The 13436-nt window shown below is 66.0% G+C and overlaps 3 protein-coding genes across 13 annotated transcripts; 1 reads left to right on the top strand and 2 right to left on the bottom strand.

Moving 5' to 3' along the window:
- Positions 1-665: 665 nt before the first annotated feature.
- Positions 666-3739, bottom strand: NDUFAF3 (NADH:ubiquinone oxidoreductase complex assembly factor 3). 5 transcript variants are annotated; one of them, XM_015875042.3, is made up of 5 exons: positions 2480-3739; positions 1838-2030; positions 1636-1702; positions 1357-1457; positions 666-1279 (listed from the first exon to the last, which is right to left on the bottom strand). In XM_015875042.3, exons 1-5 carry the CDS (start codon positions 3502-3504, stop codon positions 1160-1162), a joined length of 1506 nt encoding a protein of 501 aa, XP_015730528.3. In that variant the 5' UTR covers positions 3505-3739; the 3' UTR covers positions 666-1159. The 5 variants fall into 5 exon arrangements, with proteins under 5 accessions (XP_015730528.3, XP_015730530.2, XP_085372872.1 ...); XM_015875044.3 differs by lacking the exon at positions 2480-3739 and adding an exon at positions 2124-2200; XM_085516746.1 differs by lacking the exon at positions 1357-1457.
- A 1025-nt stretch (positions 3740-4764) lies between these two features.
- DALRD3 (DALR anticodon binding domain containing 3) lies at positions 4765-8945 on the top strand. 6 transcript variants are annotated; one of them, XR_014934787.1, is made up of 13 exons: positions 4765-4965; positions 5034-5317; positions 5398-5669; positions 5853-5911; positions 6007-6129; positions 6488-6558; positions 6872-6930; positions 7112-7194; positions 7506-7702; positions 7785-7843; positions 7946-8059; positions 8255-8323; positions 8468-8945. XR_014934787.1 is itself a non-coding variant. In XM_015875039.3 (13 exons), the coding sequence occupies exons 1-13, from the start codon at positions 4795-4797 to the stop codon at positions 8585-8587; spliced, it is 1608 nt and encodes a 535-aa protein (XP_015730525.2). In that variant the 5' UTR covers positions 4765-4794; the 3' UTR covers positions 8588-8945. The 6 variants fall into 6 exon arrangements, 2 of the variants coding, with proteins under 2 accessions (XP_015730525.2, XP_085372877.1); XR_014934788.1 differs by having other exon boundaries at positions 7112-7490; positions 7579-7702; XM_015875039.3 differs by having other exon boundaries at positions 7579-7702.
- Positions 8820-13426, bottom strand: WDR6 (WD repeat domain 6). Of its 2 annotated transcripts, none has more exons than XR_014934776.1 (6): positions 13289-13426; positions 10866-13215; positions 10595-10739; positions 10384-10500; positions 10075-10193; positions 8820-9999 (listed from the first exon to the last, which is right to left on the bottom strand). XR_014934776.1 is itself a non-coding variant. In XM_015875031.3 (6 exons), the coding sequence occupies exons 1-6, from the start codon at positions 13353-13355 to the stop codon at positions 9506-9508; spliced, it is 3243 nt and encodes a 1080-aa protein (XP_015730517.3). In that variant the 5' UTR covers positions 13356-13426; the 3' UTR covers positions 8820-9505. The 2 variants fall into 2 exon arrangements, 1 of the variants encoding a protein (XP_015730517.3); XM_015875031.3 differs by having other exon boundaries at positions 10595-10690.
- Positions 13427-13436: the final 10 nt, after the last annotated feature.

Raw genomic sequence — 13436 nt, 5'->3', positions numbered from 1 at the left:
GGGAGAAGGGACAGCCCTTGCAAGTGAGTGTTCTACGGTAAGGCAGTTTGTTAGCAAACCAACCTGGCACCGGCAGAAAACAAGTGGCCCCTGGGCAGGAAAACAAACGTGTATCACCATCAGCCGCTGTGAGGAGCTGCCAGAGGCAGCAGTTTGCTGGTGCAGGGACAAACATGTAGGTGCTTGTACATGTGTACGCAGACAGGTATGGACCTGAGCGAGCACATTGTCCTCGCCGTGTTTTTGCATGCTTGGTGCTCTACAACAAAGTATTTCTCTCTGTGGCCTCCCCTAAACATCCCGTCACCTCCCCCCTGCAGGCCCTGCCTGCACCCCAAGCACCAGCCCTGGGGGCTGCCATGGGAGCACACAGCACTGCAGTGTTTGCAGGGGCGGAACGAGCTGCTTGTTTCCTGGAAGGGACGCAATGAACTCAAACATGAGCTCACAACCAAACAACAGCTTGTGAGCTGATGAATGCTGCAGAGGTTTGCTTTTCTGCATGACTGCCTCCTGAAACAACCCCTGCCTGGCCAGGATAGATTGCAGCACAGCCCTGCATCAGCACCCTGCCCCCAGCACTGCCCCTGCATTATAAGTGTGCATTCACCAACAGTGCTTCTGCTGCTAACGTTGCCTGAAAAATACACAGCTCTGCAGCATGGTGATGTCCAATTCGATTTACATATGCTAAAACCAGAGCCTGGAGTTACATGGCAGCCGTATCAGTGCCAAGCATTCATTGACCTGCAGGGAGGAGGGCGAGCATCACAGCATCGTGCAGCAGCTCGGGGCTCAGCAGGGAGCCACAAAGCCCACAAAACCTGGGGCAGGTGAGGAGGAGCCCTGACACCTCACACCCAGCCCGAACTGCTGCAGCCCCTGCCCAGCTCTGCAGGGTGCTGAGCACCTCGAGCCTAACAAACAGCCCGTCATTGCTGAGCGTTAACCACTCCGTGACTGCTTCGTACTTCTGATTTATGTGTATTCTCGTGCAGCCCCCAAGCCCGGCCATGCGGCAGCCCACAGCCCACAGCCGAGAGGCGGCGCTCAGCCAGCAGCCGGGCTCCCACCGTCCATCCTGCAGTTTCTTCACCTTCAGCAGCGGCGCTCGGCGTGGGGCAGCCCCGGCGCTGCGGGTGAACGAGGGCAGAGCGGCTCAGTCCGTGGCAGCGGGCAGCGCCGGGAGCCCCGTGTAGATGCCCCGCGGGGGGATGAGCCCGGCGGCCGTCAGGCGCTTCTCGCTTGTCAGGAAGTTGAAGGTGGCACATGCGTTCGGCTGCGAAAGGAGAGGGACCGTGCAACGGGTCGTTGCGGGGACGGGGACGGCAGTGACGGGGAGGGGCCCCAACTCACCGTGTCCTGCACCTCCACGGCGATCCCGCACAGCCGCATCTGCCTCAGCACCGCGGGATGGAGCTGCTCCACTCTGTCCCCCGTGCCCAGCACCAGGATCTCTGCAACGGGGCACGGAGGTGGCCCCGGAGCCCGGAGGGAGCCCCGAGCGGAGGGTTCCCATACCCACCCCATCCCCATCCCCATCCCCATCCCCATCCCATCCCATCCCATCCCATCCCATCCCATCCCCATTCCATCCCCATCCCATCCCGTCCCACCCCGTGTCCCGGGCCGTACCGATCCGCGGCTCCAGCAGCCGGAACAGCGCCAGGCTCTGCGGCGAGATGTCGCGGTGCGATCCGACCTGCGGGCAGCGTCGCTCAGCGGGGCGGCCCGGCACCGTCCCATCCCGTCCCGTCCCGTCCCGTCCCGTCCCGTCCCATCCCGTCCCGTCCCATCCCATCCCATCCCGTCCTGTCCCGTCCGGTCCCGCACTCACGTTCCACTGCAGGATGGCTCGTGGCAGCACGGCGCACGGCCCGACCACGACGCTCCCGCTGATGCTGAACCCGCGGCAGCTGTAGCCCTCGATGAAGGCGCTGTTGGGGCTCTCGGGCTGCAGCACCGTCACCCTCGTCCTCTGGTACATCTCATCGTCCGACGGCGTCAGGCGGTGCCCGCGGCGCGGCGCCCTGCGGGACCGGCGGCAGCTCAGCCCGGCGTGTCCAAACCGGGACCCCGCACCCCGCAGTGCCGCCCGCATCCCGCCCCGCACGGCCCCGCACCCTGTCACGGCCCGCGGACCCACTCGGCCCAGCCGTCGCAGCGCCGCCGCCGCCATGGCTGAGCCGCTCCCGGAAGCGGCGCGCGGTCCCTCGTGGCGCCCCCTGGCGGCTGCGGCCGGTCCTACCGCCGCGCCCCGGCTCCGCGCGGGTTCGGGGCCGTGGGGCGCCCGCGGAGGCGGCGCGAGGGCGGCGGGACCGTGCCCCGCTCCGCCCGGTGCCACCGGCACCTGCCGGGTGCTCGCAGTGCGCACCGAGACGTGACGGACGGACTCAGGGGCCGCACACGGGGGCGGCTCTGCGGGCGGCGCGGCCCCGCACCGTGGGGTTGGGGTCCCGCGGGGGCTTTGGCCCCTTACCGGGCTGCGGGGGGTTCCCGGAGCGGCGGCGGCTCCGCCGGTTCTGGGTCCGCCCGGGGCGGGTTTTGGCCCCAGCTGCGGAGCAAAAGCGAAACCGGCAGCGTCGGGAAGGGGGAAGCGGGCGGCACCGCCGCCAAGGGGTGAACGCGGAGCCCCGCTCCGCACGGGGGTCCCCCGGCCCCGCGCTGCCGGGCACAACACGGAGCGGCCGCGCCGGAGCTGCGGGTGCCGCCGTGCGGAGGTGAGCGGCGTCGGGGCGGCCCCGCGGGGTCCCTCGTAGGCGGCCGAAAAAACGCGGCGCTGCACCACGGGGCCGCGGGAACGGGGCAGGAACGGGGCAAACGGGGCAGGAACGGGGCAAACGGGGCAATGCCCCCGGGCTGCAGCCGTGCGAGCAGAGCCGTAACCCACGCGTGGGCTGGGGGAGCCCCGCATCGCTGAGCCCGCACCGACGAGGGCTCCACGATTCCCTCCTCTGTAAGGGCTCGGCGGGGAGCGGGGCCGTCGGGTGACTCGGCGGGGCGCCCACGCTGTGCCAGCCCCGGGCAGGTGCCGCGGGCAGCGCCGCCGTCGGACACCGGACACCGGACACGGGGCCGCTTCACCGCGGGGCCTCTCGCTCCCCGGCTGGGATTCCCCCGCCCGGCGGCGCACGGTTTCGATTCCCCGCGTGCTGAGCGCTGACACGGGTCGGGCTTTGGGCGGCTGCCGCGCCGTGCCCATCCCCGGCACCCCCGGCGCAGGTGTCCTCCCTCCCTCGGGGCCGGCTCGGGTTTCCGGGGCCGCTCCGGTGGCACCGCACGCCGCAGCCCCACCGGGCTCCGCTGGGAGCCATTTCCTCGCGGCCCGCCCCGCGGCACCCGGTAAGTCGCCCGCTCCTCCTCGTCCCGTGGGTGGGCGGCAGCGGCCCCCGCGTCCGTCCGTGTGCAGCGCCGGCACGGGCAACGGAATCCCAAAAGCAGCTGTCCCCGCTGCGCCCAGCTGCCCTGGGGTTTCGTTACCCGCGCCTCCGCCTCAGCCGCCATTCACCGGAACGGAGCCGCCGCTCCGGCACCGTGGGCAGCAGCGCGGCTCAGCCCCACGCGCCACAGCCGGGGGATCCCCGTGATGTCCCGCTCCTCACGGCAGCGGTTCCTACGGACGAGCCGTCGGGGTGCGGGGCCGCTCACACTGAGCCATAAAGTTCTGCACCGGCTCCGCGCCACCGCCCGCCCGTGAAGCCCAGCAAGGGTGGGCAGCGGGTGGGCAGGATCCGGCCCTCGGAGAGAGAGAGAGAGAGAGAGAGAGAGAGAGAGAGACGGCTTTGGAATGACACGATCACTCCCGCTGAGCGCGCAGCCGAGCAGCCATCGGGGATGTCGTGTCTGCCCGAAGCTCTTTCGGCACCTCAGAGCCCCCCCCGACGGGCTGTGCCGGGAGCGCCCTGCCCCCACTGCAACGATCCGGGCGGGGCCGGGACCGACACGTGCTGGGCCGCAGTGAGGGACCGGGCCGACCCAGCTTTGACGGCCCCAGGCGGCAGCTCCGTGGGCCGCAGCACCCCGGGATCCCGGGCGGCTCCTGCCCTGCGGACAGTCAGCAGTTGGTCTGTGCGAGCAGCCGGTCTCAGATCACCTCTTGGCTGTGGGTGGTGCAGGGAGCTCCTCACACCTCGGGGCCGCCCCAAGGAGGGTCTGGGCCCCACGGAGCAGCCGCCACGTGCCCGATGGTGCCGCGGGAGGGAACGCGAGCCCCGGGGGAACCGGTTTGTGGCTGCGGGCGGAGCGGCCGCCCCGCAAACAGGGAGGAGGAGCCGCTCCGTGCCGTACCGTGCCGTGTGCTGCACAGCGGAGCGGGGCGAGCACGGACACAGCACGTGGCCCCACCAGGAGGAAGCGAAACCGAGAGCGGAACCGCAGCGCGGAGCGACACGGCGGCTGCACGGAGCTGTAACGGGGCAACGCTGCCCCCGCAGACACGTGCATTGGGCCCCATCCCCGCAGCACCGGGTCCTCGCTTCGGTTCGGGCCGGGCCTCAGCATAGCGAGTGGGCCGGGGTACGACGGCACCGACCCGCCGCCATGACGGAGCGCGGCCGTACCGGGACACGCGGCCTGCTCCCTCCCCTCCCCTCCCCTGCAGATACGGGCTGCTCCCCGCCCGCCACACCCATCATGGCGGCGCCCCAAGATGGCCGCCCGCTCCTAAGATGGCGGTGCGGGGGCGCCGCGCGCCGCGCTCAACATGGCGGCCGCTCTTCTCCCGCCGTACCCACGTGAGAGGCGCGTTGGTGACGTCACTTCCGCAGTGACGCCGGAAGCGGTGGCCGTGCCGCCATGGACGCCGGGTGGCAGCGGCCGGGGCTGTCGGTGACGCTCGGAGCTCTGCACGCGGCGCTGGGCCGGGCCGGGCCGCTGTGGGTGAAGGAGAGCAGCGCCCGCAACCTGCGACACCGCGACTTCCTGGCGCCACGAGTCGCCCTCGGGGCCGCGTTCGGCGGGGGGCAGGTCGGTATGGAGGGGTAGGCCGCGCTGGGGCCGTGCCCGTTCCCGTGCTGACCGGCCGCTCCCCGCAGGTTCCTCCCGGTGTTGTTGCTGCCGTGTCGGCGCTGTGCGGCCCGGGGGTGCTGCCGGTGTCCGAGTGCCGTCACACGGCGGCGGGGCTGGAGGTGCAGCTGCGGCGCGGTGAGACGTTCCGCCGCCTGCTGGGCCCGGCAGCCGCCCCCGCCGCCCCGTCCGGTCCGCGTTCAGCCGTGGTGCTGCACTGCCCGGCCCTGCGCTGCCCCGGCCCCGTGTCTCCCCGCGGGCTGCGCCCGGTGCTGCTCGCCGACCACCTGGCCCAGCTGCTGCGCACACAGGGGTGAGCGACCCCCCCCCACACACACACGTCGTGCCCGGCCCGCGCTGCCCGGCCCCGTGCCCACATCCCACCTCCCGCAGGGTCAGCGTGTTGCTGGTCCCCGCCGTCGCTGACAAACAGGGTCGGGAGGTTTTACGGCAGCTCCGCGTGGAATGGCCCAGCAGCACAGCCGGGTCTGACACCGTGTCGGCCCTGAAGCAAGCACTCAAACAGTGCCCCTATGCCACGCGCTGTGAGAAGGGATCAGGTGAGGCCTCGCTGCCCGAGGACGTCATTTGTAAAGTCCACCTGAAGAGCTTCGTGGAGCAGCAGGGCCTGCAAGGCTACGACCCCAACATGGGAGTCCTCCTTGGTGAGCAGCATGTGGGGTGTCACTGAGGTGACAGCAGGGCAGAAAGGCTGCAGGTGGGCATGACTGAGAGTAAATTGCTTCCTCCTTTTCTCTGGTCTGAGCCATAAATGGGGGCAGCCTGGGACAGATCCAGATGCTATGGAATAAGCCCCTTGTCCCACTAAGTGCCCTCCCTTCTTTCAGTTACAGAGGAGAAGTTGCGGTCCCTGGCTGAACTGCAGCAAGCTGTGCTGCAGGGCACGGTGAGTGACCCCCTGGTGCTGCCTGCTGCTTTATCTCCTGATGTTCCCTTCTGTCATGTCACAGTGTTTGATCTTGTTGCTGTCCCGTGCTGCAGGCAGGGTGTCAGGGGAGCAGCTGCACTGTGGTGCATGTGGTGAGCTGTGAGGAGGAATTCCAGCAGCAGCAGATGGATCTGCTGTGGAGGATTCTGGATCCAGGAACCCACGTGGATTTGCAGGTGAGTAACACCTACATTCTGCACCATGACCATGAGACAGCCCATCTTTGGCACCTGCAGTGAAGGCTGAGGCCCAGCCTTGTGCCTGTATGAGTCTTCCCTTTCCCTTGGCATCCAATTTCCTTGGGATTTTATCATTATAGAAGGAGAAATAGGAGAAAACTGCAGGTTCACAGCTAGAACAGGACTGTATTGAACTTAATGCAGTGCTGTTTTAGCAGCCTCTGACTCTGGGCTCCTCTTTTACCTGTGGTACCCATTCCCAGGATGTGAAGTTTCCTGGCAGCTCTGTAGGCAGTTTCCTGCACTTCATTATAATGGAGTTTGTCTTTCTCCTAACACTTCCTGTCTCTTTCAGAAGCACCTTGTCTGTGGACCAGTGAAGGTGACAAACCCCTCATCCCCCATCAGTGCAGACCAGTACTTTCAGTAAGTTGGTATTGAGCAAGGAGCCTGCCATGCTGCATGTCTGTCACGTCTTGCCTGTGCTCGGTTTGGCCCAGCAGGCAGCAGTGGTAGCGCTGTTCCTCTCTTCTGCTTCTCTGCACTGCTGGGCTGTTTCTAGAGGACTCCAACAATGTTCCTTCACTACTGTCAGCAGCAGTGCTGCTGTCCCTGGCCTGCTCCAGGCAGGATTTGTGTGCCCTTGGTTGGCCTTCTTTCTGTTGCAGAAGGAATGATGCCCCATGCAGCCTGCTCTGCAGGGAAGGAAGCTAAGACTAAGTGTCTGTGTTCCTCCCAGGCTCAGAAAACGCCAGATGTATGATGCCTCTGTCATGAAATATGGGGAGCTTGCGCAAGGTGAGGGAGGGTTTGCTCTGCAGGCTGTGGATGGGGGAGGTGAGGGCTGGGGAGGTGCCCATACACCAGCTTCAGCAGAGCCCCCTCACTGCAGTGGGGTTTTCCTTTCAGGGGCTTTGGAGATGGCAGGCACACAGGTACCACACAGTCTGCTCCACCCCCACCTGTGTTCTCTCTGCAGATGAGGCCTGGACTGAGGTTATCGATATCCTGACAGTGGCTGCCATCAGGTTTGAGATGCTGAGCACTGCCCACCGGAGCCAGGTAGGACAGCCCAGAGCTGCAGTGCAGTGGGAGGCAGGTGAGCAGTGTGAGTACTGCTCAGGGAGCTGTGGATCATGGCACGGGTTGGTAGATTGGTGGGAGCAAATGGACAAGCAGCACTGTGTGTGAGGATGCACTGCATGGACTTTGGCCACCCCAAGCCCAGTCTGGGAGTGGTTTTCCTCAGCTTAAATCACGTACAGTGTCTGGGCTGATGTCCTGGTAGCCTGTGCCTGTCAGCCCTAGCAGGGCATGGTGCTCAGCATGCTGGTGGCCACACTTCACCTGATGGGAAGGTACTGCTCCCCTAGCAGGAAATGCAGGGATGCACCAGGAATGGCCCTGGGCCAAGCAGCCTGGACTGCAGGTTGTCTCTGCCCTCAGATCACCCTGGACCTGGAGGACAGCAGCATTTCTACAAAGGGAACCAAGAGTGGTGCCTTTGTGATGTACAACTGTGCCCGGCTGGCCACGCTCTTTGACACCTACCAGAGGGCTGTAGAGCAAGGTGAGCGCTGGCCCTGCCTCCTCCATCTCTAACCACTGTTCTGGGCTGTCCTCCCACCTGCAGTCTCTCACCACTTTTGCAGGCACGTACCCACCTCTGCCACCAGCATCAGAACTGAACTTCTCCTGCCTCCGAGAAGAGGTGAGTGCTGAGGCACAGAAAGGGACTGTAGACAGCAGCATGCCCTTAGCTCTGGGGGATGGACGCTTCTGGCCCTCTCTGACAGGCATAATCCTTTCACAGGGTGAATGGCTCCTCCTCTTTAACTACCTCTTGCCCTTCCCAGAAGTCTTGCAGCAGGCAGCGCAGCTGCCCTCACCCAGCAAGGGGTTCCGGATCACAGCCAACACAGAGGCAGTAAGTGCTATATGCCAAAGCACCTGTAGGTGCTGAGCCAACACTGCTGACCCAGAGCAGGGCTGCTGTTCTGCAGGGTGCTGGGGGGGCATTCCTGGGAAGAGATGGTAATGCCCTTGGTGCTATTCCTGCTGTGTAGGATGGCCCCAGACTGGCCAGACCATGCAGCATCAGCCCAAGCTGTCTGTGTTGCAGGTGTGCAAGTTCCTTATCCAGCTCAGCATGGATTTCAGCTCCTACTACAACCGGGTCCACATTCTTGGGGTGAGCTGATTGTCCCAGACTATTTAACTGGGGGCTGCTCCCAGGTGCCAGTAAGATGCCAGCCCTGCAGGAGCAGGATATGGAGGATGGAAACAGCAATAGAACAGCAACAGAACCGCCACCTCACTGCCTTTCTCCTTACAGGAGCCATTCCCTCACCTCTTTGACCAGATGTTTGCTCGCCTCCAGCTGCTGGGAGCAGTGAGGGACATGTTCCATAGTGCCTTGGCGACTCTGCACCTCCCTCCTCTCAGCCAGATCTGAGCCACCAGTGAAGACTGTTGACAAACTGCAGTGTTACAAGGGGCAGAACAGGGCACTTCCTCCCAGGCCAGGCACCAGGCTGCCTGCTGGTCAGGGACTGGGAGTTGAGGTCCATCTGAGTCTCATGATGGGGCTCCTACTGCTCAGTGCCCATGTTTTAAGGGCATAGTTGAGTTCAAAGGAAGGAAGCACAAGGGACCAGGGCACCCCCATAGAGCCAGGTACCAAACTGTTCCCTTAAAGCCGTTTATTAAAGAGGAGCTCTGTGCTGGCAGAGAGCTCTTGAGCCTCAAGGGCTGCAGCCCTGCTTTGTGCGAAGTCCTGACATTAGGGCTGAATACAGTTATTGCTGGACAAATGCTGTGTCTGACCCTGCAGTGATAACTGAGGAGTGGGAGGGACAGATGGGTAGAAGGAGAAGGGTCTGTGCTGTGCACAGGAGTGGGAGCACCTCGCTACAGGAGCAACGTTGAGCAGTGCTTGCAAGCAGCCCAAAGCTCCAGTAGCACAGTACAGCCTTTCTGGACCAGGGCTGTGTACGGCTTCTTGTCTTTTATGTGCCTTGGCTGCCTGCAGGCCTGCTGCTACACAGGAACAACCCTGCCAGCCTGAGGACGGCACTGAAGGACTGCTCTGATAGGGCTGGCCTGGCCTGAAGGGGTATAACAGACTGCATGCTGCAGCCCTCTTTGTTCCCCAGTAGCTCTGTATCTTTCTTAGCCTCCTGCTGCCCTCAGTCCTCCCATCACTGTGGAGAGCCCTGCACCTCCCTGTGGGACAGAGGGACGTCCATCCTCCTTGAGGAGGACAGCACAGCTGCATCACTGCACACACACAGTGTGGAGCAGTATGCTGGGACATTCCTTTTCTCTCACTGTCCCCAGGCAGGCGGGGAGCAGGGGACTGTGCTGTACCCCTTTACTGAACAGCACCCTGCGACTGGAGCTTGCAGTGGGTGTCCAGGGCAGTACAGCGCAGGAGCTCCAGGCCCTGCCCACAGAGCACGCAGTACCAGCACTGCTCCCCACCTGCCCCCACCACCTCCCAGCAGTCCAGCTCTGCCAGGTCAGGCACATGGAAGAAGGTGGTGCTCAGCTCCTCCAGGCCGTCCCAGCTCAGCCGCCACAGTGTGAGCCGCTGGTCCACGGAGGCAGAGAGCACCAGGTCTGGCTGCAGCACTCTGATCCCTGTCACATGAGCAGCGTGGCTGCACGGCCTCGCCACGCGCTCCAGGATGTGCAAGCAGGTGCCTGGTTCATCACTGCCCCGTGTCACCTCCAGCAGGCAGACGTGGATGGAGCCATCATCACTGCCACTGGCCACCAGGAACCGTCCCTCAGGCAGCTCCTGGATGTGCAGGCTGTTCACCCCACAGCTGTGAGCCATGACAGTGAGCAGCGGGGTGCCCAGAGCTGGAAGGAGAGGCTCAGTCAGGATGGCAATGCAGAGAGCTGCTGGCACAGCCTCCTGCCCACAGCTGTACCCACCCAGCAGCTGCATCTCTCCCTCCGAGTGCTGCAGGGCATCTGTTGCGTCTGCGATGGTTCTGGTGATGTCCCAGAAGGCAACGCTGCCGTCGGTGGCCGCACTACACAGGAGGTGCTTCCTGGAAGGAAGGTGTTGGGCAGCCCCCAGCCCCATGCTGATACCCAGGGCAAGCAGAAGGATGGCTCTCTGCTGCCATCACTGACCAACTTCCCCATTCCCCTCACCAGCTCCACTGCCATCACCCTGTCTTGCTGTACAGGCATCACAAGGATGAATGCTTCCCTCCCAGTGCCCTGCCCAGAGCTCACCTCTCCTCCTCTGCCCGTGTGTACAGGAATGCCTCCACTTTCAGCACGCAGCGCTGGTGGTGGAACGACTCTGCCACGAGCAGCAGCTTCTGGGCAGCCTCCAGCAGCACAAACAGCCTGGGCAGAGAGAGATGTGGCTGATCCTGAGAGAAGGAGGTGCCAGCTCAGAGCTGACATCTCTAGGCAGCTGTGCCCTGTGCTGACTGCTTACCGGACCGATCCATCGCTGCATGCAGCAACCAGGAATGTGCAGGGCATGGGCAGCTGCTTGCTGTTGGTCCCACACACAACTGAGAGGGACATGTACCTGGGCAAACACAGAACACTTGCTGCATGCCCCCCCGGCACCTGCTGTCCTGTAGGAGGATGGGGGACAGCAGCATGAGCTCAGCACACGACACAGCTCTGAGCACTTTGGGGGTTCTCAGAGGAAGGACTGAGCCAAAAGCCCCTCAAAGGCTCAGGCAGCCATCGAGCATCACCTCGTCTCCGGGTCCATCTTGACAAGCTTGTGCCTGTTCTTCATGCGGTCCCAGTGCTCATCCAGCCGGTGGGAGGCCACGTGGGCGACCTGGCAGCTCACCATGCCCTCAGCCCCCAGATCCAGGGCGCACTGCAGCCGGTAGCACTCAATCTGTGCCCGGCCGCCAGCTGAGAACAGCAAGGAGCAGAGCTGGGTGCTGTTATGCAGTGCAGCGTCAGCCAAGGCCAGCGCCCTGACGCTGGAGATGTGGTCGCTGAGCCTGGCGAGGGGCACTGCCGCACGTGTCAGCTCACTGAGTGTCAGCACACACACCGTGGTGTCCTCGCTGCCGGTGATGAAGACATTAACGGGGTGGCATCCAGGTGCCCTCAGTGCCCCCAGGTGCCGCACGCAGGTGATCTCGCGGCCATGCATGGACGCCAGCAGCACCCGCTGCTCACAGGGCTCGGCCTCGCTGTGGTACAGCATCACATCCCCACGCTTAATGAAGGCAAAGGCATCAGCCTCAGGGCTGCTGTAGTAGCTCCAGGAGCGGTGCCCTCCGCCACAGGGCACACAATGCAGGTTCACCCCACTCCTTGTGCTCCACACTATGAAGTTGTCAGCATGGAAGCCCAGCACCAGCAGGTCCCCATCAGGTGTGAAACGCAGCTCCTCGATCCACTGCAGCCCTTTGCAGGGCCGGTGCTTCTGCAGCACCTCCAGCTGCTGGTCCTGCAGGCGGAGCTGCCGGTAGCAGCCGTCCCGGCCCGTGCTATAGATGTAGTCCCCGTGGCAGGTCACCGAGGTGACCCCTGTCTTGCCATGCAGGCCAAAGAGCACGGATAGAGGTTCCTGGAGGGGCACAGCCTCACTGTGTAACAAGCAGGAGGGTTCCGACTGGCTCGCAGTGCCCTCCCTGCCTGGGGTACCTCTGCCGGTGCCATCAGAGCTGCTGCTGCTGCAGGGGAAGAGGAGGAGGGAGCCACGGCGGTCCCCACACAGCAGCAGCCCCCCCTGGGGCAGGAAGGTGGCACACGTGTGCCAGCGCTGCTTGCAGGGCGGCAGCCGGTAGCGCCCCATGAGCTGCACCGCAGGCACCTGCCCGGGGCCGCACGTAACGTCCATCCAGAGCACGGTCCCGCCGGGGCCGGAGACCAGGAGGGCGGCGGGGCCGAGTGACGCCTCTGTCCGTGTGGCCCAGCTGAGCCCCAGCACGGGTCCCTCGAACGGCCTCAGCCTGGCGACGCGCTCGGGGCCGCCCGGGGCGAACACGAGCAGCCGCCCATCGCCGCCGCCCAGCGCGCACAGCGGTTCAGCCCCGCCGCTCGTCGGTGCGGCCGCCAGCAGCCCGCGGGACCCGCAGGAGGCGGCGGGGCCGAGCAGCGGCTCCCAGCGCCCCGCCGCAGCCTCGTAGGCCGCCAGCCCGCCCGCCTCGCCCAGCGCCAGCACCCGCCGCGGCTCCAGCAGCAGAACCGCCCGCGGCCGCTCCGGGGCCCCCAAGGGCTCCGCTTCCACCGGAGCGTCCCTCCGCGGCCGCCAGAGCCGCGCTCCCCCGTCGGAGCCGCCGGTAGCGAGGCAGCCGCCCGCGGGCCGCAGGGCCAGGGAGCGCAGAGCCCCGCGGTGCCCGCGCCGGACGCTCCTTACGCCGCCGCCGCCGTCCCACTCCAGGCAGGTTCCGTCCTCCCCGGCACTGACCGGACGGGCCCCGCGCAGCCCCACGGCGGCCACGCGCGAGCCGTGCCCGTAGCACAGCAGCAGGCACACGGGCTCCCCGCCGCCCCCCAGCTCACCCACCGCCCACAGCCGCACGCTGCGGTCCTCGGAGGCCGAAGCCAGCAGCCCCCGCGGCTCCGCGTAGCTCAGCGCCATCACCGCGCCCCGGTGCCCCCGCAGAGTCCTCCGCGGCGCCTCCGCCTCGGCCGCCCTCCACACCGCCACGGTGCCCGTCGCCGTCCCCGCCGCCAGCGCCAGCCGCGCCCAGCCCGTCCCCGCCATCACGGCGCACCGCAGCGCCCCGGCCCCGCCGCACCGCGCGCTCCGCAGCCAGCTCCCGCCGGCGCGCCACTCGTACAGCGCCACGGTGCCGCCCCCCAGCGCCAGCGCCAGCCGCCCCCCCGCCGCCCATCGCGCCTCCCACACCCGCGCCCCCAGCCGCCGCGCCGCGCCCCCCCCGCAGGCCGCCAGCCGCGCTCCCGCCCCGCCCGTCCGTTCCCGCACGGCCAGCACCGCCAACCAGCCGCCCCCGAACGCCGCCACGCGCCCGCCCGGCCCGGCCCGCAGCCCCCGCACGGTGGCCTCACGCAGCGCCGTCCGCCTGCCCGCCGCAGCGCCGCTCAGCAGGAACGCCGCCACGTCCGGTCCCGTCCCTGCCGGAGCCGGACAGAGCGTCAGCCGCCGCACACAGCGCACAGCCCGCCCGCTCCCCGCCCCGCCGCTCACCCGCCAGCAGCACGTCCCCCGCGAACTCCAGCGCCGTTACCGGCGCCACCAACGCTACGGACTCCATGTCGGTACGGACTCACGCCATGTCGGTACGGACTCACGCCATGTCGGTACGGACTCACTCCATGTCGGTACGGACTCTCGC

Source organism: Coturnix japonica, chromosome 15, assembly GCF_054131305.1.
Source record: "Coturnix japonica strain WE chromosome 15, WE-NBRP24, whole genome shotgun sequence".
NCBI lineage: Eukaryota > Metazoa > Chordata > Aves > Galliformes > Phasianidae > Coturnix > Coturnix japonica.
This window is presented reverse-complemented; position numbering and strand designations above follow the sequence as displayed.

Coding starts and splice junctions, on each gene's coding strand:
- WDR6 (XM_015875031.3), bottom strand. CDS start 13,355: ATGGAGTCCGTAGCGTTGGTGGCGCCGGTAACGGCGCTGGAGTTCGCG. Junction 10,691..10,865: donor AAGATGGACCCGGAGACGAG/GTGATGCTCGAT, acceptor GTGTTTGCCCAG/GTACATGTCCCTCTCAGTTG. Junction 10,501..10,594: donor TGCAGCGATGGATCGGTCCG/GTAAGCAGTCAG, acceptor CTCTCTGCCCAG/GCTGTTTGTGCTGCTGGAGG.
- NDUFAF3 (XM_085516746.1), bottom strand. CDS start 3,504: ATGGCGGCTGAGGCGGAGGCGCGGGTAACGAAACCCCAGGGCAGCTGG. Junction 2,031..2,479: donor CGGGAACCCCCCGCAGCCCG/GTAAGGGGCCAA, acceptor CCGGTCCCGCAG/GGCGCCGCGCCGCGGGCACC. Junction 1,703..1,837: donor GAGCCATCCTGCAGTGGAAC/GTGAGTGCGGGA, acceptor CGCTGCCCGCAG/GTCGGATCGCACCGCGACAT.
- DALRD3 (XM_015875039.3), top strand. CDS start 4,795: ATGGACGCCGGGTGGCAGCGGCCGGGGCTGTCGGTGACGCTCGGAGCT. Junction 6,130..6,487: donor GAACCCACGTGGATTTGCAG/GTGAGTAACACC, acceptor TGTCTCTTTCAG/AAGCACCTTGTCTGTGGACC. Junction 7,844..7,945: donor TCTCCTGCCTCCGAGAAGAG/GTGAGTGCTGAG, acceptor ATCCTTTCACAG/GGTGAATGGCTCCTCCTCTT.